At 50.5% G+C, this 23,663-nt stretch overlaps 1 protein-coding gene across 5 annotated transcripts in view; it reads left to right on the top strand.

Moving 5' to 3' along the window:
• Positions 1 to 248: 248 nt before the first annotated feature.
• The window catches only part of AGAP1 (ArfGAP with GTPase domain, ankyrin repeat and PH domain 1), a 636,895-nt gene continuing 613,480 nt past the window's right edge, over positions 249 to 23,663 (top strand). For 4 of the 5 annotated variants that reach the window (XM_019022385.3, XM_004033402.4, XM_004033403.4 and 1 more), the window contains exon 1: positions 332 to 496. In XM_019022385.3, coding sequence (XP_018877930.1) covers positions 334 to 496 — 163 coding nt within the window. In that variant the 5' untranslated portion in view covers positions 332 to 333. Of the gene's footprint in view, positions 497 to 23,663 lie in introns of all 5 variants that reach the window. The other variant, XM_019022384.4, reaches the window with a different exon arrangement.

Below are 23,663 nucleotides of genomic sequence, written 5' to 3' on the forward strand. Positions count from 1 at the left end.
GCGGCTCAGGAAGGCACCCGAGCAAGCCTTCTCCGGGGCCGGCCGCACCCGCCGCGGCGCGCTCCATGGGGGCGCGCTCCCCCCGGGCGGCCCGCTGACCCGGGACGCCGGGGCCCGCTCGCTCGCCGGCCGCGCGTCCCGGCCATGAACTGAGCCCGCGGGCCAGCCCCGCGCCTGCTCCGCCCGCGCCTTTCTTCTCGCGCCTCCTCCGCCCGCCGCCGGCGGGCCCGGCTCCCCGGGGGCTGCGGCGCCCCGGGCTCGGCGGCCCGCGGGCCCCGGGGCGCGGGGCGGCGGCGGCGGGGGGCGCGCGGCTCCGGGCGCGGCGCCTGCACCATGAACTACCAGCAGCAGCTGGCCAACTCGGCTGCCATCCGGGCCGAGATCCAGCGCTTCGAGTCGGTCCACCCCAACATCTACTCCATCTACGAGCTGCTGGAGCGCGTGGAGGAGCCGGTGCTGCAGAACCAGATCCGGGAGCACGTCATCGCCATCGAAGGTGAGGGCCGGGCCGCCTTGGGGCCTCGGGAAGGCACGGACGCCCGCGGCGCGGCGGGGGTGTGCGCTGTGTGCGTGCGGGTGTCCACACTCGCCGGCCGGGGCACGCGGCTGCTCCGCCGAGGGAGCACTGCGGCGCTGCTTGTCTTGCAAGGCCGGGCGAGCGTCGCCTGCGCCCCGCGCGCCGCGAGCTCAGCCAGGAAGATGGATCGTCAGCGTTAATTTGATAGTGGACAATAGAGTCTCTCCTGCGGGAAAGTGGCTCGGTGCCTCCGCGTCCTGGGCTGCCGGAGCGTCCCGGCCCAGCAGACGCCTGGGGGCAGCCGGCGGGGTCGGCGCCACCCGACCCCTGACAGGTTACCAGGCCAGGCCTGGGCGTCTTGCTGGACGTTGAAGACGTGTTCTGAGAAGTGCTGCCGCTGGGGGCGAGGCCCGGGCCGGCGTGTTTGGGCGGTGCAGGGCTGCCCTCCTTAGTGTGTTTGCTCAATTCAGGGGTGCAGCTGAACTTAGTGGATGCCGAGAGCCAGCCCCAGCGCGGGAGCATCGTGTCCAGGTGCAGGTCCATTTGCCCCCGTGTAAACGCTGGCCCCGGTAGTGTGCTTTGTACCAACCAAAAGTCCTGGGTTGGATGAGAGGAAGAACCCTACCAGGAGGGCAGGGCGTCCTCCAGCGGAAGGGTCTTGCTTTCATATGTCTGCAGTTGGAGGCCACTGAAGTGGAGGGTGCTGTGGTTTTAAGGGGGGCAGGATGCTTGGGCAGAATCCCCACCCCCTTCCCTCTGCATGTCAGGCAGGGCCATGGCCTTCCAGGAGAGCTACAGCAGCAGTCTGCCTTCCGGGGCTGTGCCCTCTGGATTTCTGGTGGCTCTCATTTCTCTGTTTCCAGGCTGCTGATTTATTTCCTTGCTTCATCCCTTTGGTCCTGCCAAGACTCACCTGGGGCACCAGGTGGCATGTGCGTGGGCAGTGTGGAGTCATATCTTAGCCACAGTTGATCAGCACTTTCTCCCTTGTCAGCGCTGTTGGCCAGTGATGGTAAAAAGCCTGCAGAGTGGCTTGTCCATAATACAGACTGGCCGGTAAGACCTCTATTGAGGAACATTGAGAATGGCCCAAAGCCGGCAGGAATGTGCCTGAAAGCCTGGTGCTGGCGTTGCCCAGCCTCCTCCCTCTGTGAGGGAGAGGGTATCAGCCCACAGAGAGGCTTTGCCTTGGCACTATGTAGTCTGAACTACTAACCCCGAAGTGTTTTGGTTTGAAACTTGGCCAATTAGGTGGAGAAAGTGGATGTTGTGTTGCTGAGCCCTTGGCATTTGGCAGCCCTGTAGACTTGAACCATGTCCCAGCCAGGCTGGATGACTGGCAGACTATACCCTTGGGGGACTTGCTAATTCCAGGGGAGGATCCGGGTGGAGCTCCAGCCTTCTGGGGTCCTAGCCCTTTGTGTGTATCTGTCTCTCATGAGGTCACCTGGCTGCCTTGTTGGTGACTTAAGATGCTCTGTGGATTCCTCAAGAGACGGGCTCTGTCTGCCTCTGCATGACTCGTGATGAGTGGCGGTGGGACCTGGACCCATCTGCTGATGATCGGGTGGTGTTGCAGCAAGGTTCCTCCAGAGCTCCAGCTCTGCGTCTGTTACGGGAGCTGTGAAGGCTGCACGGTGCTCATTTCAGATGGTTCTTCCTGGCTCTCTGGCTGCATCCACAGAAGTCTGATGAAACACTGTGAAAGCCGGTGTCAAGTATTGAAGGCACCTGGCTGAGAGCCTCTTTTGCTGCATGAAGACCTCTGGCAGAGTGGGGTTCACAACACCTCGTTTTTATTTCCCATTCTTGAAGCTGAGCTCTGGGGCTCAAGCACTTCCAGCAAAACAGTTTGACTTTCTAGCAAGAGGATGTGGTTGCATTTTCCTTTCTCCCTTAAAAGAAAAAAAAATGCGTCGTTCCTAGATGATGGTTTTTTTTGACAGCACGATGCCTACCTTTGCGATTTGAGATTTTAGGCCCCTTCTTGGCCGGGCTCCTTGTCATTTTTAATAAGGCTTAGAATCACTGGGTGAATCCTGTTTGGGACTGGGGTGATGCTGTTATTTTTCTCTTAGAAATAGGGATGTCTACATTATGTGGAGCTGTAGTTAATTTAGTGAGGCTTAAGAACCACTCAGACATGCTGCTGTTCTTTGCATGTTCTTCTGTTGTCAATAATGATACCACTTTTCATTTCTGTAGAACTTTAACAGAAATATTTTTGCATCTATAGTCTCATTGTGTGGCTTCACCAACCCTGTGAGGGAGGGTGGGTAGCTTCCTCATCCTCATTTTATGGAGGAGCGGGTGGAGGTTCAGGGAGGGATAATGACCTCCTTAACATTTGACGGAGGTGGTTTGAAGTCTGATCTGAACCAAGGGATCATTTGAATGGAGTTTCTGTCTCCACACTGCATGTGGATGGCAGGAACCCAGTGCTGGCAACTGAGCCTGCGCTGGAACATCACAGTAACTGCAGAGGGCTCCCCGCAAGGAGCTGCCCCTGCCTGTGCGTGCACCTTGGAGGTTTTAAAGTCTAACTGTTTCCAATCAGGACAGCAGGTGCACATCATAACAAATGGCTCAGAAAGTCACTTGTCCCACCAAATAGAAAACTGGCCACATTTTAGAAGATTTCCAGCTAGGGATTTTTTTTTTCCCTTCCTCTGTATGTACATACACAAAATTGGGGTCTGACTTCCAAAGCTTCTGGACTACCATGATGTGGGCACTTCTTTTTTTTTTTTGAGATGGAGTCTCGCTCTGTCGCCCAGGCTGGAGTGCAGTGGCGCAATCTTGGCTCGCTGCAGGCTCTGCCCCGGGTTCACGCCATTCTCCTGCCTCAGCCTCCCGAGTAGCTGGGTCTACAGGCGCCCACCACCTCGCCCGGCTAATTTTTTCTGTTTTTTTTAGTAGAGATGGGGTTTCATCGTGTTAGCCAGTATGGTCTCCGTCTCCTAACCTTGTGATCCACCCGCCTTGGCCTCCCAAAGTGCTGGGATTACAGGTGTGAGCCATCGTGCCCGGCCGGGCACTTCTTAACGTTATGAAGAGCTTTTGAAGATAGGGTTTCTCTTGTTGGCACAAAATTCCCACATTTGGCTGCACCCTACTCAAAACTTCACTGTTTTCTGGCATCTTCAGGAATTTTTGCTGTTGGAGTGAGGTGCAGCCTTGTCCAAGGGAAGGATGTTTTGGCTAATGCTTATTTCAGAGCGAGTGGAGGTGGGTCTGGGTTGTAAAATCTCTTAACGATGGACTAAACATATTTTAGTTGAAAGGCCCACCAAGGCTCCCAAATGAAAACAGATCCGTAATCCTGTTTGTAGGCATGGGATACAGGTGATTTTGCCCTCAGTCTTGTTTTAAAACACTAGCTTGTCAGAAGAGAACGGTTTTTTTCCCCCAATTTTTGTTTTGTACATTGAGAGGTTTATTCCCCCTCCCTTCACCCCCAAATCACTAGAGTTTAAGGAAGCATTGCTGATTGTTCCAGATTTATCTGATCAGGTTTCTGGGATGTCCTATGGGGCATGGCATGCTGTGAAATGTAGCCACACAGCTGTGTCGTCTCTGGAGCCTCCGCAGCCACCATGCCCAGAAATGAGCCTGAGAGCCGCCTCGCCTCCAGTCTGAACAGCGTGTGTTAGTTTCCCCTCTGGTTCTCCTTAGAAAAGTCCATCGGGGGTTGATGGCATTGAGGTAGATGAATTAACTGCCTTTCTTGTTCAGTAAAGCTTGTTCTTCTTTCAAGGATAAAGCCTCTCTTAGCAGTCGCACATCGTAATTCAGCTTGCCAGCAGCAGGACCGTGATGTGAGTGATAGCCCAGCCAGCTCATTCAGCCAGGCAGCCTGATTCCCAGGTTCCCACGCATCGCCGGGAAGGTTGGCCTTCCTCTGAGGTTGAGCCCTCAGCCAGCCCTCAAGCCTCCATCCACCAGGTGGCCGATGAGAGGAAACCCAGGCTCTCCACTGACCTGGCACTTGGCGGGAGAACCCTGCCCTGCACTTCTTAAGGGCATTTCCACAGGGAGATTCCAGGACCCCTTAGTAGTATCTGAGCCCCAGTGTTTGGGAGACCAGGGAAGATGGGTCAGGGTTCCCCACTTTGTCCCATGATACAGCTGCTCTGTTGAGCATGTGTGTCCCACAGAGTGCGGAGTGTCTGATATGCATCATCTCAGTTCGCCCTGCAGCGATCCTGTACACAGATGCACTGCTGAGGCCCAGAAAGCTTAGGACACTTGCGCAAGAGCGGTGAGCTGGGCCCGTCCGACCTCACCTCTGGCCCTCTGTCGCCGTGTGAGATTGCGGAGCTCCTGTTATTCATACTTCCCATAGGCCGTGTGTGCAAAGCATCCCAAGCTTGTTTCTGCCACCCAAGGCAAGAGGGTTTGAGAAGGCCCCAAAGAACCAAAAGTATTCTGTTCTCTGTAAAGCAGCTGACTGTGGCAAAACTTCCAGAAGCATTTGTTTTCATGTGGAAATGTATTTAGTCCGGTTGATGCAGGTGTGCATGTTTAGGGAAACAAACATTTTCTTCCTGCTGTGGATAAGTGTCATGTTTCTTTGTCACCATTGGCCATGTTCATAATCCTTCAAGTTGAATGAAAGGTGGCAGGTTTGCAGTCCCCTCCTTAAAAATAACACTCAGTTGGCTTTTAGTTGCTTCCAGGTGAGCTCTCGTACCTTGCCGGCACCCGGGGCCTCCACAATGCGGGCGTTCCTTGTGAGTCCAGCTTACTCATGCCTCTCAGTTGTGGTGCAGGTGCTCTTTGAGATGCCGCCTTCTCTGCCTGTTGCTCACCCTGCGAGGCTCGGTCTCTGTTGGTGTCACTCATGACCAACCTTGCCTCGCCAGAATTAAGGCCCTCCTGCTCTCTGCCCACCCTGTTTGGCTCATCTACTTAATCCCACTCCAGCTGGGAGGTCTGGAAGCTGGTTGAGGGCAGAAATCAGGGCTTGTTTATTGCTGTATCCTCAGTGGTTTGATAGATCATGTCTGGCCCTTGAAGGATGCCCAGGGATTGTTTGTTGGCTGGCTGACTTGCCAGAGGGTCCTTTCCAAAGCGCCTTCTTGGTAGGATAAACAATGTTTATACGCTGCAGAAGTGAGGACATTTGAAACGTCCCCAGAGCACAGAAGTTAGGGTTAGACACCTTTCGGATTTGGTGGGCTGGCTTGGTGGGAACTCAGTGTCATGTGGTGTTTGGGATGGAAGTGAAATTTTCTTTACTGTAGGTAGGGGAAGCAAAAGATTTGCTTGCTAAATCTTGGCAGCTTTTTCAGATCAGCTGTCTACAACAGGTTGGTGTTTATGTTGGGTGTAAGTGAATTTCAGACATAGAATCAATATTAAGAGGACAAACGGGTGACAGCCTGTGTCACTGCCATGATATAGTATCTTTGGTGTCACACCGAGAGCAAACGTGAGTGTGTGTCAGGTCACATTGAGGGCTGATGGAAACAGATTGCCGGCCCCTCCCATACCTCCCGAGTTTCTAGTTCTGTGGGTTTGGAGCAGGACGCAAGAATGTGCCTCTCTAACAAGTGTCCTGATGATGCAGATGCCCTGGTCCAGGGACCACACTTCGGGAAGCATTGCTGTAGAGGAAAGGCAGCTCCAGTTGACTTGGCATCATCTCTGGGCCATTGTTTCTTCTTCCTTGCTGTGCTTGTAGCCAGCTGAGAAGGTTTCCTATCAGTCTGCCCTGCAGGTTGCAGGTGAAGACACCTAAGGCCAGCTGCTCAGGGAGTTGCTTGTGGTCACGCAGGCTAAGTGTGGTGGAGGAGGGACTTAAACCAGATCTGAATGGTTTCAAGCTGGTGTTCATGTGATCTTCATGATGTTGTTTGAAAAGCAGCTGAATGCTGGGTGAGGGGCCTGTCGTGCCAGACCCCTTTAAATTTCATTAGGGATGGCACCGGGTTGAAGAGACTGGAGAAGAGACCTAGAGCCAGCAAACAAAAGACAGAGGGTTTATTAGGGGAGTTTATTTACAGAGTGGTCCCATGGTGGCCTGGGCAGGAGAAGCGCTGCTGCCTGCTTTCAGAAAGCGTGCAGTTTATATAGCATTTTCGCTTAACACCCTCCCCCAAACAGCCACCACCCAGCAACCTTAACACCAATCAAAGAGCCTCAATACCTTGTATGGCCTGCTTTCCATGGGACAGGCTGGGGGTTTCGATGTTCCTCATAGATGAGGAATGAATCTCTGGGTTGGCCACTCCCGGATTCCTTAGCTCAGAACCCCGAACACACATTCAGATGCACCTGCCATGCGGGGCCATTCTCAGGGTGTGCTTCAGTTATTGCTGTCAGGGGCATCTGTCAGTGGGCTGCGTTTTTGTGACATGGTGGCATGTCGGATGGACATTGCCGAGAGAATCTGGTTAGGAGGTAGAGGCAGCTGATGTCCATTTCCTTCTAGACTCATTCTGTGGTTTTGTGGATTTTCCTTCTTGTCTTTCGGAGATTGTTGCTTTTTAATGTAGTCTTATGTATATTTAGATTGGGTTCTTCAGTATTCACTTATTATATGATAATTTGGCAGATGACACATTTTGTTACCAATATTTCCAAGCTGAAAGCGCGTTTCTGTAAAAGACAGGAGCTAGATGTTACTAGTAGCTTAAAAGAGCTGTTGGAGGAGCCTGAAGGAAGTGACTCAGAAGGGAGAGAAGCAGTGGGGGCAGCTGCAGGAACCTTCAAAACAAAACCTGCAGCCCTGTTGCTACCACCTCTTGTTTTTTGCCTAAACCAGGCGTTTTATTTTGTTAAGACGAAAATCCCTTATTTTGCATCCGTTTTTCCCCCTGTATACCCTGCAGGTGTTTATAGTTTGTGAGTCTCACTCTGGCTTGTTTTAACCACTGATTTCGTTTCGTCTTACGTTTCTCTACACTCTAGCAAACCTGTGTCCCCCTCCCCGCCCCCATCCCAATCCTCCAGCCTTCACGTCCTTAGCTTAAGTGATTGAGTCTGGCAAAGCGGATGAGGCTTAGCTATTTTTAAAATCCAGGGTTTGAGGTTCTGATCTGGTGCTTAGCTACATAATTCCTTCCCTTTGTTAAGTACCTTTCTCCGAGAAACAAAATGCACTCTACAGATGTTAATCTCTAATCTTTGCAGCATCTGTTATTTTTATTCAGGGGTACAAGTGCTTTGTGTGTGCTGCGGTGAGCCCTGGCCTTCTGGAAGCTCTGTGCTTCTGAGGGGCTGAGGGGGATTTGGGGGTCCCTTTTCATAGTGTGGGCTGTCTTTCCCAAGATGCAGTGATGACCCGTCGGAGGCAGGGCTGGTATTGTCTGTGGGGTCCAGTCCCTCTATCTTCCAGGGCTTTTCTGGTCACAAGAGACCATGGCCAGAAGTGGGTATCGTGCTTGTGTCTGGGTCCTGGGGAGGGAAGGAAAACAAATACCACCCCCTGCAGAAGAGATCGTTAATGGATTCTTTGAATAACCAGCCAGATAGCTTGTTTGTGTGCGAGGTTGGGACATTTTCCGTAAAGAGCAGACTAAATATAGGCTCGAGGGTGGGGACCAGCCCCGAGAGGGGACTGCCACTGCTTGCTCCAGTATTGTTTCTTCCATTGGTAACCAGAACTTGCCACCAGTCCTGAACAGGTGGCCACCCCGAGCTCTCTGGGAACAGATTGGTGTTTTTGTTTAACCAGGGGCTCATTTGCAAATTTCACACTTCTCCCGCTGTTTGATGGGGATTGTCTTTTTTTGGGCTGCAGTGTTGGAGTATTTGTACAGTGTTTCTACACAAGCAACTGTCTAATCTTTAAAACTGCTCATGCCGTCTGGTTGTCATTAGCATCATGGTTAGAAGCTTTTTATTTGCTTTTTTTTTTTTTTTTTTTTTAAGGGTGGGAAAACACTTTTCATGGTTCTGGGAGAAGAATTTCAAATAATGTCCATGTTCACAAATGATTTATGTTTGGTCTTGGAGAAATGTCAGCATTCAACAGGCTCTAGTAAATACAACCATGTTGATTTCCAGCTTAGGACAAAGCCACTGTTACCCTATTCTCACTCAGATAATAGTCTGAAAGGCAGAACCGTATCTTTAGAAAGTACATCTAGCTTCAATTCAATAAGTTTTAGTTTTAGCCAATAGTAACTTGTAGTATTGAGGATACTTGAAAGAAAGAAGTTAAACATTTTTTTAAAAATTTATGAACGCCTGCAACAAATAGCCACAAGACCTACCCTTTTTTCAGGAAAGAGTTTTCACTTCTTAAATGTCACCTTGGGGGCATGCCCACTGTGTGATGGTACCCTTCAGCAGGATTGGTATTGTCGGAAGTGCTGGCTAGCTTATGTAATGAAAAAGAAATTGATTTGGAAAGAGCTGATTGCCCTGAACTTCCATCCTGTTTGTGCGTTGAGCTGCCCTTTTCAGTGGGGGAGAATCCAGCATATTTTCCAGGGAGGGTGTTTCCGGAAGCCTGTCTGCACCCCCTTTGTTGTTGTTTTCGAAGGTCTGGGGTGCTGCTGTGAGCCGGGATCCAGTATCTGCTCCTGTTCTGACGAGACTGCTCCTGCTGGAAGTTCAGCCTGGTGCACCTGATTTGGGAGGGGATGGTGTGATTGGCGGGGAACAGCATTGTGTTAATTTTAGCTTCAACAATCAAGCCTGGGTCTCTGAGTGTCCATGTAGTACTTGAAGTTTGGGTTTGGAATTGGTGGGATTGAGACCACTTCAAACTTTTTATTTCTTGGAACTTGTTAGTATTTATTTATTTATTTTTTGAGACAGGGTCTCACTCTGTTGCTTAGGCTGAAGTGCAGTGGCACTATTGGGGTTCGTTTGTAGCCTCAACCTCCCAGACTCAAGTAATCCTCCCACCTCAGCCCTGCCCAAGTAGCTGGGACTCCAGATGTGCACCATGCCTGGCTAATTCATTGGATTTTCAGTAGATATGGGGTTTCACCATGTTGCCTGGGCTGGTCTTGAAATTCTGGACTCAAGCAATCCACCTGCCTCAGCCTCCCAGAGTGCTGGGATTACAGGCATGAGCCACTGTGCCTGGCCTAGTTTTTAATTTTTGAGACAGTCTCTGTCAATCAGGCTGAAGTACAGTGGCATGATCGTGGCTCACTGAAGCCTTGCTTTCCTGAAGCGATCCTCCTGCCTTGGCCTCCCAAATAGCTGGGACCACAGGCACGCACCACCATGCCCAACTAATTTTTTTAATTTTTTTGTAGAGATGGGGTCTCGCTATGTTGCCTTGGCCTCCCTAAGTCTTAGGATTACAGGCTTGAGCCACCGCGCCCAGCCTCGAACTCTCTTTTTTTGACACATAACATAGAGAAAGGTGCCCGAGTCATAAAGGAGGAAGTTTTCACAAACTGATCACATGTGGGACCAGCATCCAGTTCAGTGGCCAGCACAGACTCATCTGTTGTGAGGGTCGTTAGAAATTGTGGCCCCCGTTTATTGGTCTCTTCTGCCTGTGATATGTGCTTGAGTGGCTGCCTGTTTCGGGGGCTGTCAGTGTGTGAGTGGTTGCTTGTTTCGGGGGCTGTCAGTGTTTGAGTGGTTGCCTGTTTCGGGGGCTGTCAGTGTTTGAGTGGCTGCCTGTTTCGGGGGCTGTCAGTGTTTGGCTGCCTGTTTCGGGGGCTGTCAGTGTGTGAGTGGTTGCCTGTTTCGGGGGCTGTCAGTGTTTGAGTGGTTGCCTGTTTCGGGGGCTGTCAGTGTTTGAGTGGCTGCCTGTTTCGGGGGCTGTCAGTGTTTGAGTGGCTGCCTGTTTTGGGGCTGTCATGAATAGCACCACTGTGCAGATTCTCACTTGCCTTTTGGTGCCCATATGGCCTCATTTCTGTCGGGTGTGTGCTGGGCTGTGTCTTTCTCTCTGTGGGTTGGACGTAGCTGCTCGTGAAGCTGCTCCTTCAGCCCAGCAGCCCCTACCTGGGAAACCTTTCAGTGCTTTCAAGGTTCATTTTATGACACTCAGGATGGCCGTTTGTCTCCTTTTGCTGATTTTCATTCTTTCAGTTGTTTGTTCATAAACAAATGTTTGCATGCATGGCTAATGCATTTCCAGCACTTCGAGATTAGGTTTTTAAACTTTTGGATTGTCTGCAGGCTATTAATTCCTTGTTAGTTGAATAATGACGGCTGTGTGCATGGAGCTGTGTGAGCGAAATCTCTCACCAGGAAGAGGGCGCAGTTCCTCTGGGACTGGAACAGGGGCCCCTTTGGCTCTCCTTGGCTCCTGGCAGAAGTCAGTTGTCAACTGGGGGACTCTTTCTGGCTGAGCCCCAAGCAGCCTCAATCCATCTCTGTGCTGGGTTTTAGATAACCCACTGGATCTGTGTTGGTCTTTGAAAGGGAATTCACTCTGTATGTTTGGCCTAAACTGTGTTATGGCCTTCACAGTTACGTATTAGCATTATTCAGTTTTTGTTGTTTGTAGCAATTATGCTGAAGACACAAAAGGAGAAAAAAAGCTAAGTGTTGCCAACTCAAGGAGTAATTTTCTTTGTTCCAGCGCTGTGTCCTGGGAGCTGCCCATCCCCCTCCACAAAGGCCAGTGCTAAAGAAGGCCAGAGCCAGGAAGGACACGCGGGGCCATGGATTGAGTGAGGGCAGTGTGTGCGTGTGTGGATTTCTCTGGTGGCTTTGCAATGGCAAATATTTATTTTGAGGGATGGTGGTGGGAGGACCAAGTTTATACTCACTTTGTTTAGTAGGGGAAGTGGCTAATGTGAGAATCAATAGACAAGATTTTATCAAGCCCCTGCACTGGGCAGAGCGCAGTTTTTGAAGCTGGGAGAACAGGCAGATGTGTGGGACACTAGGGCCCTTCAGATCTCACCCAGGAGCCACTGATACAGGTAGAGATCGCAGCCACACAAGGCTGTGTGGGAGGGGCCTGGGAGATGGGGCGGAGTCCAGGGAGAGATCCTGGAAGCCAGGTAGCAGTCAGGAGGGCTTTCCAGGCTAGTGGGTATTAGGATTGGAGCATCCAGAACAGAGTCTCTTCAGCCTGGGAAGAGCGGGGTAGGCGGCTGAATGATAAGTGATCCTTGACAGCCCCCGAGAGCAGGCTGGGAGACCTTTTGTTGGACGGTCTACTACTGATTATGGATCCTGCTTGGAGAGGGGAGTGCTTTTTTTAAAATTCTTTTTTTTTTTTTTAAGACGGATCTCGCTCTGTCGCCCAGGCTGGAGTGCAGTGGTGTGATCTCAGCTCACTGCAGCCTTTGCCTCCCAGGTTCAAGCGATTCGCCTGCCTCAGCCTCCTGAGTAGCTGGGACTACAGGCATGCACCACCACACCCAACTAATTTTTATGTTTTTAGTAGAGATAGGGTTTCACCACGTTGGCCAGGCTGGTCTCGAACTCCTGACCTCAGGTGATTTGCCAACCTTGGCCTCCCAAAGTGCTGGGATTACAGGCGTGAGCCACTGCGCCTGGCTGGGAGTGCTTTGATACCCAGCTGTTACCACATGAGATGGAGATGCTGGTGACCGGGGGTCTGGGCTGTGGGAACAGCATCAGGACTGTTGTGAGGGAGGGAGCTCATTGCAGTCAGCGTTTCCAGAAACGTGTGTTTAGAACACCCGTTTTTCCATGGTTACTGTTACCTTGGCTCTTGTTACATAACTCTTGTTAGATCCAGATACTGAGGTTTTTTTTTAATTTTTATTTTATTTTTTAATTTTTTTTTTCTTTGAGACAGAGTCTTGTTCTGTCACCCAGCCTGAAGTGCAGTGGTACAATCTCAGCTCACTGCACTCCCTGCCTCCTGGGTTCGAGTGATTCTCCTGCCTCAGCCTCCTGAGTAGCTGGGATTACAGGTATCTGCCGCCATGCCCAGCTAAATTTTTGTATTTTTAGTAGAGACGGGGTTTCACCAGGTTGGCCAGGCTGGTCTCAAACTCCTGATCTCAGGTGATCTACCCGCCTCGGCGTCCCAAAGTGCAAGGATTACAGGCGTGAGCCACTGTGCCCGGCCCTATTTTATTTATTTATTTATTTAGCTTGGGTTTCAATATTTTAAAAAATTTGAAGCCAGGTGCAGTGGGTAATGCTTGTAATCTCAGCGCTTCGGGAGGCCAGAGTGGGAGGATTGCTTGAGGCCAGGAGTTTGAGACCAGCCTAGGCACAGTGGCAAGTGCCTTTAGTCCTAGCTACTTGAGTGGCTGAGGCAGGAGGATCGCTTGAGCCAAGGAGTTGCAGGCTGCAGTGAGCTATGATTGCATCACTGCGCTCCACCCTGGGTGCCAGAGTGAGATCTTGTCTCAAAAAAAAAAAAATTGAACTGTGATGACTATGATATTGTCTTTTGGGGGGTTTTCTGGACATAAAATTCAGAATTTTACATAGAAACTTGAATTTATTTGTCCAAGAGTTTCTTGTTTTGAAAATAGGATGCCACTGGGAACATTCTTGGTTAGGAGCCACCGGAAGCCGGGTCTATATGGGCAGGGCCAGTGAGATGCAAAGCCACACACGAAAGCTAAGCACACATTCTTGTTTTCCTCACTCACATCCATGTTCATCCTCTTTCCTGTGTTGACGGTTTGCAAAGCTGGGAGAGAATGAGGGCAGGGGCCTCGGGAAGTGAACGGCAGAGCAGGTGGCATAGAAACCTCAGCCGTCTGCCCACAGGGTATGGGCAAGGTTTGTTTTGGTGCCTTTTTCTTCCAGTCTTGTGTACATTATCGTCTCTCACAGGACTTGAGCTTGGAGGGAGCTGGAGTGGCTGCTTGCTGAGTCTTTCTCCCTGGAGCCCGTGGGCAGCTGGTTACGCTTGCGCTGGGGCGACCCTGACTTAGGACCTCCTGCCGTTTCTCTGGGTGACTGCTCTGTAGTCGTGAGTCGTCTCTTTAATGCTGAGCATCAGTACCTGCACAGCCCTGAATGGAGCAGCTGCCCAGAATCTGTCTTGTCATCGATAGATGGACAGTTGCCGAGTGTCCTGCGTGCCGACTGACTAAGGAGTTTTTGTCTCTGTCACCCTGTCCCCTGTGGTTTTATTAAGACGTTAGTTATGAATCCGTGTTTAGGATGAGAAGATGTAAACAGTGAGGAGGATAAGTGAGAAGCTAGCAAGAGTCTGGATGGTGATGGCGGGGGAGCGCTGGTGGAGGAGTCGGGGGCGTCCTGCTGGACTGGGGCACAGCTCTACAGCAGCAGCCGGTGCGGTTTTGCCTTGTAAGTGACACCGTTGCCTGCAGGCATCTCTGACAGCTGCTCCTGCTGCAGATTCCAGAAATTTCTATGGAACGTTTCCTGAACCATCCTCCTGGTTTCTTCCCTTCCCCTCACTGAATAAAATCCGTAATAGCACCTGCCGCTTGAGTGTTTGTCTCTGCAGGATGCCGTGTTCAGGGCTGGGTGCCCTTTGTGTCATTTTGTTATCCTGGTCGCTGCCAGACAGAGGTGGTAGGACACTCATTTGTCAGGTCAGGAGCCTGCAGCCTGGAGAGTTTAAAGCCTTGCCTGAATCCGCCCACTCCTGAAGGTGGCAGAGTCAGGATTCGAACTCAGGACCCATGGACACCAGCCACCCATGGGTCTTTATTTTTATATTTTTAAAAACTTTTAGTTTCAGGGGTACACATGCAGGTGTGTTATATAGGTAAGTTGGGTGTCATGGGGGTCTGGTGTACAGATTATTACAACGCATAGTAAGTACAGTACCTGATAGGTAGTTTTTCAGTCCTTTCCCTCCCACCCTCCACCCTCAAGCAGGCCTTGGTGGCCGTTGTTCCATTCTTTGTGTCAATGTTGAGCTAAAGTGAGAACATGAGATATTTGGTTTTCTGTTCCTCCACTGGTTCGCTTATGATATTGGCCTCCAGCTCCATCCATTTTGCTGCACAGGACATGATCTCATTCTTTTTATTATGGCTGCATAGTACTCCACAGTGTATATGTACCACATTTTCTTTATTCAGCCCACCATTGATGGGCATTTTGGTTGATTCCATGTCTTTGCTATTGTGAATAGTGCCACAGTGAACACACAACTAACTGCGTGTGTCTTTATGGTAGAACAATTATATTCCTTCAGGTATGTACCAAGTAATGCCACCTACAGTTTTGATGTTTTAATACAGTAGAAAAGGAAACTTCAGAAATCAGCCCATAAGTCTGCAGAAGTACTTGGGGAATTCTCTCCGCAGTTCGCAGCTCTCCTGCAGATCTCGGTTTATGATTTGAAACTCACATTCACACTCGGTTTTTTACTCATCAAGGTTATAAAGAAAATAACAGCTGTTGGTTCACTTTTATTCCCTTGCTGAGAGTTGGTGGCGGCTGGGATGCTGACTGACGGTTTTGATTACATGAGGAGGAGGCACGGAGGCAAGCTGACTGCCTGCGATTACAGGTTCCGAAGTCCGGGAGGAGGGAGGATTTCCAAACGGCATGCCTTTGAAAATTCACCTGCGTTTAGGAAATCTGCAGCACCTTTAATCCTGGCTAGCTGAAAATACAGCTTACATTTAAGTCACACAAATTCTGTGACATTTTAATAATGGAGATGTTAGTGGACAGTTAACTTTTTATACATGTAAATAGAAGTTACTTTCCCCCTGTGCTGTAATTAGCAAAAGAGGGAGAAAGGGATGCTCTGTGCATCAAAGCGATTTGCCCAGGGTTACACAGAGGAAGGTGGCAGAGCCGGAAGTGGCAGAATCCAGTGCACGGGTGGGATGCCGAGTGTGTCGCCAAACTCCACCACTTTAGTCGGGGGCGTGGTGGTGGCTGCGCTATCTGCTTCCCACTCACTGGCATCCTAGCCGTGTGGGGTGTGTGCTCACCTGCAGCCACCCTCACCTGCTTGAACCAGATTTACCTAGAGGGTGGTGTGAACTCATGTGATGTGAATGATTACTTACAGTTACCGTGAAAATTAATGGTGGGTTTTATAGTTGGAATGCTTTTTCTGCACTTATTTGATTTTTGTCTATCTGTTTAGAGAAGTGTTTTTTCTGTTGTTGTTGTTTTTTAAACTTGAGATGGAGTCTGGCTCTGTCACCCAGGCTGGAGTGCAGTGGCGTGATCTTGGCTCACTGTAACCTCTGCCTCCCAGGTTCCTGGGTTCAAGCAATTCTCCTTCCTCAGCCTCTTGAGTAGCTGGGATTACAGACATCCACAACCACGCCCGGCTAATTTTTGTATTTTTAGTAGAGACGGTTTCACCATGTTGGCCAGGCTGGTCTCGAACTCCTGACCTCAAGTGATCCACCCTCCTCGGCCTCCCAAAATGTTGGGATTACAGGTGTGAGCCACCACGCCCGGCCAGAGGTGTGGTTTACATAAAGTAAACTCCAACTCTTGAAAGTTTACCATTTGATGAGTTTTGACCCCTGTAGCTACAACCGAGGTATGGAAGGCAACCATTCCCAGACCCCAACACTTCCTCATGCCCGTTTGCAACCTGCACCACCTCTGTCCGTCTGCTTGCACCCATCTGCTGTCTGTCACTGTGGATTAGTTTGCATTTTCCAGAATAAAATAGAAATAAGATCATGCATTAAAAAGGGGGTCCCCAGCCTCTGGGCCATGGACCAGTACTGGGCCTGTTAGGAACCAGGCCGCACAGCAGGAGGTGAGTGACGGGCCACCAAGTGAAGCTTCATCTGTATTTACAGCCACTCCCTTTGCCTTGTGTTACCCCCTGAGCTCCACTTCCTGTCAGATCAGCGGCGGCATTAGAGTCTCATAAGCGCACGAACCCTACTGTGAACAGCACATATGAGGGATCTAGATTTGGCGCTCCTTATGAGACTCTAATGCCTGATGATCTGTCACTGTCTCTCGTCCCCCGCAGCTGGGACCCTCTAGTTGCAGGAAAACAAGCTTAGGGCTCCCACTGATTCTACGTTATGGTGAGTTGTAGAATTTTTTTCATTATATATTACAATGCAGTAATGATAGAAATAAGGTGCACAATAAATGTAATGCATTTGAATCATCATGAAACCATCCCCCTGCCTCCCTTCAGTGGGAAAATTGTCTTCCACGAAACCGGTCCCTGATGCCAAGAAGGTTAGGGACCGCTGCAGTAAAGGACCCCTTCTTTGACTGGCTTCATTCAGTCAGCATGATGATTTTTAGGGTCATTCAAGTTGTTACATATATCTGTAGCTTTTTCTTTTTCATTGCTGAGTAATGTTCCATTGTATGGATTTACTACAGTGTTTTTATCCTGTGGATGGATATTGATGGAGCTGTTTCCAGTTCTTGGCTTTTACAAATAGAGGTGCTGTGAACATTCACGTGCAAGTCTTCATATGGGCACGTGCTTTCATTTCTCTTGGGTAGATACCTAGGAGTGGAGTGGCTGGGAGATGTGCTGGGTATATAATTAACTTTTATGTAAACTGCCTGCTGTTTTCCAAATCGGTTGATTTTACTCTCCCGCCGGCAGTGTGAGAGTGTCCACTTTGGGCTTAAGTTCAGCAGACTTCTGGCAGTGATGGGATAGCAGCTGTCCTTAAGAAAGAGCGTTTGCCCTCTGTGTCTCTTGGTCTGTGAAGTGTCTTGTACTGATGAGGGGGGTGGGAGGCTGTAGGAGTGAGGCTGAGGAGGGAAAGGAGAAGCCTCAGAAAGAGGTGCAGACTGAAGACCACCTTAGAAGGTCGCAAAATCCAAGGGAGCAGAGCCAGTGTGCCTCTCCTTGTGACCTCTGGCCTCAGTTTCCCTGTCTGTAAATCCAGATGTTTGGCCAAGATCAGTTTTCAACAAGGTGCTGGGTGGGGGGGCGGGGGGCGGCGGTGTATGGCGTGCAAGCATTGTAGCCCCCAAGAGGACATTTGGCCATGTCTGGGGCAATTTTCGGTTTGTTACAACTTTGGGGTGGCGTGGTTGTTACCGGCACGTGGCAGGTGGAGGTGAGGGATGCTGCCCAAGATCCCACAATGCCTGGGGCAGCCCTGAGTCTTCGTCATCCCGAGACTGAGAGCCCCAGGTCAGATGAGCTCTGTGACCCCCTCAGCCTCTGATCCACACTCACCAAGGGTTACTCTGGTGCACGCTTCTGTTTCGGTGGGAGCTGGTGTAATTAGAGGTGTGTCTACCTGTGTGCCCAGAGGGGCCCGCCCTCTCGGTGAGCAAGGACACCTGGTTCCCTGGGGTCTGAGCCAGGCCCTTAGGGAGGGGGGCAGCCAGGAGCCGCAGGGGGCTCAGCCAGCTCCTGGCCCGCAAGTGTTCTAGGAAACCGGCTTCTCTGTGGGGATGTGACTCTCCCTCACTCCTCCCATTGCCTGAGTAGGCAAATTCCACCTAGCTCTTTATGACTAACCGCCTGGCAGCCTGAGCTCAGGGCAGTTCCTAACGAACTTCTTTGATTATTAACCTATGCTGGGCCCAGGGAAATTACTCACTTGTTTTCTGGCCAAGAGAAAATCTCCTGGAAACTTCTATATATAAATCTTTTTGATAATTCCGCATTCAGGAGAGTTCCCCTGGCAGTTCTTCTATTTGTAGGGTGGGGCGAAAAACCCGTGTAATTTCCCCAAACTGTGGATTTTGTTCCTATAGAACATGCTTGTGAGATTCAGTGTGCGTATTTGTGTGAGAGTGTGTGTGAATGTGTGTGTGAATGAGTGTGGATGTGTGTGAATGTGTGTGTGAATAAGTGTGTGAATGTATGTGGATGTGTGTGAATGTGTGTGTGAATGTGTGAGTGTGAATGAGTATGTGGATGTGTGTGAATGTGTATGTGTGAGTGTGAATGTGTGTGTAAAGGTGATTGTGAGTGTGTGAATGCGTGAGTGTGTGACTGTGAATGTGTGAGGTGTGAATGTATGTGTGAATGGATGTGTGTGTGAATGTGTGTGAATGCGTATGTGTGAATGTGAATGTGTGTGTGAATATGTGTGTGTGTGTGAGAGTATGTGTGTGAATGTGTGTGTGTGGTGATGGTCATTGTCCACATCGGTGGTCATGTCACTCACTTCTTGATCTGATGCTGCATCAGCAGATTGCTGGGCAGATGGCTGCATCTTGTTTGGGAGTTTGGGAGTTTTCTTTGAGTATCTGTTTTTTAACTTTCAGGGGAGAATACCAAGGTTGGGAAACACTGGTTTTGCTGACATAAGAATAAGAAAATTGGCCAGGTGCATTGGCTCACACCTGTGATCCCAACACTTTGGGAGACCGAAGTGGGAGGATTGCTTGAAGCTAGGAGTTCAAGACCAGCCTGGGTAACATAGGGAGACCCCCATCTCTACCAAAAAAACAAAACACCCAGGTGTGTTGGTGCTGCCTATGGTCCCAGCTGCTCAGGAGGCTGAGGTGAGAGGAGTGCTTGAGCCTAGGAGGTTGAGGCTGCAGTGAGCCATGATTGCACCACTACCCTCCAACCTGGGCAACAGAGTGAGACCCTATCATTAAAAATCAGTCAATCAATCAATGAATCAATCAGTCAATCCATGTGCATCCTCCCCCATTCCTGCCTTGATTTCCCTGTTAGGATTTGCCATGGGGTGGGCAGCTGGGCAAAGGCATCTGAGCTGGAGGTAGGTGACAAGCTCCCTGGGCCTCCCACCCTGCCTGCCTCTGCTCAGTGGCTCCTGGGTCCCTCCTGACCATGTAACCTTTGCACCAGCCAGAGAATCTGCCCTTTGCCTTCCTCTCCAGGAAGTTGTTGAGATACATGAGTGAAAATATTATTCTTTTAAGTGCTTTGGATGTTATAAAAAATACACTGTGCCATTAATGCACGTGCAGGGCTCCCGGCTGGCCTGGGCCCTCTGCACTTGAGATTCCTCTGGCAGCATCTGTTTAGACCTGGGCACTCCTGGTTCTGGTCAAGTTTATCCTGACCAGTTCATTTCGTGGCAGTTCTGGTCATTTTTGAGAAAATCTAGTTTGCAGTTTCATTGGGCCGCTTTGTGTTTTCTAGTTCAGATGTGGCTTCTCTAGCTTTTTCTTGCTGCTAAATGGTCTTAAAGGTTTGAGATCAGTGTCTCAGACTTTAGCCTGCGTCAGGATCACCTCAGGTCACATTTTAACTGAGGGTGGGTTAAAATGCAGATCACTGTGCCGGGCGCTGGTGGCTCATGTCCGTAATCCCAGCACTTTGGGAGGCTGAGGCGGGCAGATCGCTTGAAGTCAGGAGTTAGAGACCAGCATGGCCAACATGGTGAAACCCCGTCTCTACTAAAAATACAAAAATTAGCCAGTAGTGGTGGCAGGCACCTATAATCCCAGCTATTTGGGAGGTTGAGGCAGGAGAATCCCTTGAACCCAGGAGGCAGAGGTCACAGCGAACTGAGATCGCGCCACTGCACTCCAGCCTGGGCGGCAGAGCAAGACTCCGTCTCAGGAAAAAAAAAAAAAAAAAAAAAGAAATGCAGATCACTGGGCTCCACCCCCAGAAGTTCTGATTCAGTGGGTGGCGGGTGAGGCCTGGGAACTTCATGACGAGCCCCCTGGCAAGGCTGCTGCTGCCATTTTGGTGCCACACTTTGGGTACTATGGCTTTGGGCACTCCCAATCCAGGTGCCATGGCATGGGGAGCAGTGGGTGAACCAAATCCTGGAGCCTGGACTGTTCCAGTGGGTGCATTCCTGACTGGCGGATAGAGGACCACCCAGCTGTGCTTGATGGGGTCTAGAAGCATTGAAACTGGTTTGCCGTTATGATGTCCATGAGGTTGGAGTCCTTTCTTAGTTAAAAAATCTGAAGACTCAACAACACACAGCACACCCACGCTGAACCCTCCCGAGAATGATTGAGCTCTTCCAAATAAAGGGCGATTTTGTAGCTTTTCAAGTTTTAACAGTTTGATAACTCCCAGGCTCCTGTTGAGATGTTTTGTGATGAGGTTGTGCGTTCCCCTGTATCTTTTCCTGTGGGTGTTTATGTGTACAGAACACATGTATCTGTATTTACGTGACTGAGCACAGGCGATTTCCCCGAGTCTCACCTTGGTGTGTGCCAGTGCACGCACGTGCGCGCGCACACACACACACACACACACACACCTCCTCTCAGAGAATGTTGATGTGGCAATTCATGTTTGACAGCTGGGTTAACCCATAAATAGATCCCAAAATATAAATTTACCCAGACCTCAACCTGCTTAAGCCTTTAAATAGCTCACTAGGGCTTTTAGAATGAAGTTGAAATTCTTTGGCCTCACCCTTAAGCCTTTTCAGAAGGAGTCATGGAGGAAGTAAAGAAATGGAACTGGAGTTGCCTTGCTGGGCTCCCAGGCCCTTTGCCGTGGCCCTGCCTGCTCTCCAGCCTGGTCTCACCCCACCTGTGGCACCTTCGCTGCGGAGGATACCGTGAACCAGGCTCACAGTTCCTGGCAGGCCACTTCCTCTGTCTGGGGCCCCGCCTGGGGCTTTGGATCACCTGAGTCCTGCCCCTTGGCAAGCCTCTTTTAACCCACCTGACGCCTTCGCAACCCAGCTCAGGAGTCCTGCTTCCCCAAGGCCATTCCGATGGCTCCTGCTGGCGATTCCAGGGCCTGCCACCTGGTGACCTGTGCACTTTGCTGTGATGTGGGCTGCACGTCTCTCCCAGCATGGGCTCAAGGTGCTCAGGAACCAAACCCCGGTGTCTCATCCAGGACTGGACACATGGACACATGGTGAGAGCTCCATGGAGCTTAACTGCACGAGGGAGGCGGGATGGACTCTGGCTTGCAGGGCACAGTCTGTGTAGCAACAAGGAACATACCTGGTGTTTAGATCAGATGTTCAATGACTCATGTCCCAGAGAAGGGGCCTGCAGCCATATTGGTCAGTTGGGGAGCTTGTATACTCAGGCCATTGAGGTTGCCATGGCCACCATTTTGGGAATCTTTTCTTTGGGAGTTGCCATCAGAATTTAGGGCATTAAAAAAGTCCTTAAATTTAGGTAATGTTTGCCTTAAGCAGATGGTCTTTGCCTTTTAGAACTGTCAGAACTTGTTTACCCTTCAAGCTGGGCACTGTGGTAAGTTGACTCTTTGGGTCCTTGGTTGGAAACATGAGAATCCCATTCTGGCTGACTCAAGCAGACATGGATTTTATTCGAAGGATGTGGGGGTGGCTTTGAGCATAGAGGCGTTGGGATGGACTGAACCATGGGCCCAGGGGACAGGCACAGGCTGCCTCTGTATTTAGGGCACTGCTTGGGTTGCCTGGAGAGTGGTTTATTGGCCCAGATTCTGCCACTCCTTGGCCAGGGGAGGCCTTTCATGGACAGCCTCATCAGAGTGGCAGCAGAGAGAAGAGCAGGGCAGGTCCTCAAAGGAACACTGAAAAGGTTCTCTGAAAGACAGGGGCGTAGATACTGAGCTGGCAATAACAGCGCTGATCCACTGGAATGGGGAAGGGCCTCGAGCTGTTCTGTCAACACGGAGTTGTTTGTCAGGCGTCATGGGTATCATTTTGTGCATCTGCCCTTGTTCAGTGTTTCCTTGTAATTTTGCAGAAAAAAGTCTGCTTAGTGTTGAACCAGACATTCTGCAGCCTTTAAAAGAGAATGGAAATGGAGAGATTGTGATGTGTTCATTGGTGACTTTTGACACGGATGCTAACCTGTAAGATGTGCAGATATATCATGTGCAAACTGTTAAGATGCTGTCAACATTTTGAATGACTTCTTGCAAATAGTAAGGAAATTAAACACACACAGAGCTGGGCAAATGCTAGAGGATGGTGTTGCCTTTTGCATCTTGGTGGGAAAGAGATATTTAAGGGGGTGAGGACAGCTCAGCAACAGCAACTTAAGGGCCTGCTAGGAGCGGGGAGAAGTTGGTTGCTGGGGTGTGTGGCCTCTGTAGCCCAGTCCTCCGAGTATCGTGACAGGTGGCTGGGTGCCTCAGTGCTCAGGTATGGGCTCCTGTTCCTGCCGCATGGGCTCCTCTGCTGCTGCTGCTGCTGCTGCTGGCCCGCCAGTTCCCATGGACTCTCCCTCACCTGTGCTTCCTTCTGCTCCCCGACTTCATGGTTGGAATGTGCTGTCTTCCCATCCCTCTGGGCACGTGGCTCCTCTTTTACGTGCATGCCTGGCGAACAGTATATCCCCAGTAAATGCTTGCAGAATGAATGTCTTTCCTGAATGTTCTGCTCTGCTCCCCAGCCCCCAGAAATAAAACAGAAATGCTGTACTCCTTCCCTGTCTCAGGCCCAGGAGCATTATTATTATTTTTTTTAAATCTCTTGTGGCACTTTTCTACTTTCTCCTCTACAGTACAGCTGCTTGTTGAGAGGCAGTATATGTCATGTCTAAGAAGAGTCCTCAAATGGAGTCTGGTGCAGCTTCTTTCTAGCTGTGTGCTTTCGGGAAAGCCATTTGAATTTGGAGCCTCTGTTTCCTCTAGCTTTACTCCAAAGGAAACAAGTGTAAGTGCTTGGCACCTGCAGCCTGAGCGTAGTTCATGCCGCCCGTATTCCTGGCCAGCCTCCGTTCTCCAGGACCCAGCAGGAATGTGTTTGTCGCCTCTGGCCCTGTGCACCCTGGCTTCCCATCATACCTGGAGAGCCTGGGACAAATGCCTGTGGAGTGGATGAGTGAGTGGATGCGGGTCCACCCAGCTCCCCGGCAGGCTTCAGAATCTTCCTTGTATTCTGGAAGTAAGTGGCGTCGCTACCCAGTTTAGGAGAGTGCCATGTGGGACTCTGTTCCATCAGCTGGGTTGGTGTAGTGGGACTGAACTTTCTTCTTTGGTTGCCCCCTGCAAACAACCATGCAGATGTTATTGATGGGCAGTTGCAGGTAGAAGCATTTTTGGCCCTACAGGGTAGATGTGCCAGCATGGCAGGCTGATCAGCCATGGGTGCTGCATGGCTCTGGAGGGGCTTGGCGCCTACATTAGTTAGCTCGGGCTGCCACGACAAAATACCACAGACTGGGAGGCCCACACGTATTTTCTCACAGTTCTGGAGGCCGAGAGTCCATGATCAGGGCACTGGCAGGCTTGGCTTCTTCCCGTTCTGTGCCTCACCTGGTCTTTTCTGTGTGTGTGGTCTTCAGTGTTTCTCTGTTCTCAGGAGGACACCAGTCTTGTTGGATGAGGGTCCCACCCTTAAGCCGCCATATTACCATGATTGCCTCCTTAAAGACCTTATCTCCAGTGATAGTCACCATGGGGTGTGAGCCTCTGCAGAGGAATTTGGGGGATACTGCGCAGTCCGTACAGCATCCCTCCCTCCCTGGTGGTTTCTGA

Source organism: Gorilla gorilla, chromosome 11 (genome assembly GCF_029281585.2).
Source record: "Gorilla gorilla gorilla isolate KB3781 chromosome 11, NHGRI_mGorGor1-v2.1_pri, whole genome shotgun sequence".
In the NCBI taxonomy this organism is placed as follows: Eukaryota; Metazoa; Chordata; class Mammalia; order Primates; family Hominidae; genus Gorilla; species Gorilla gorilla.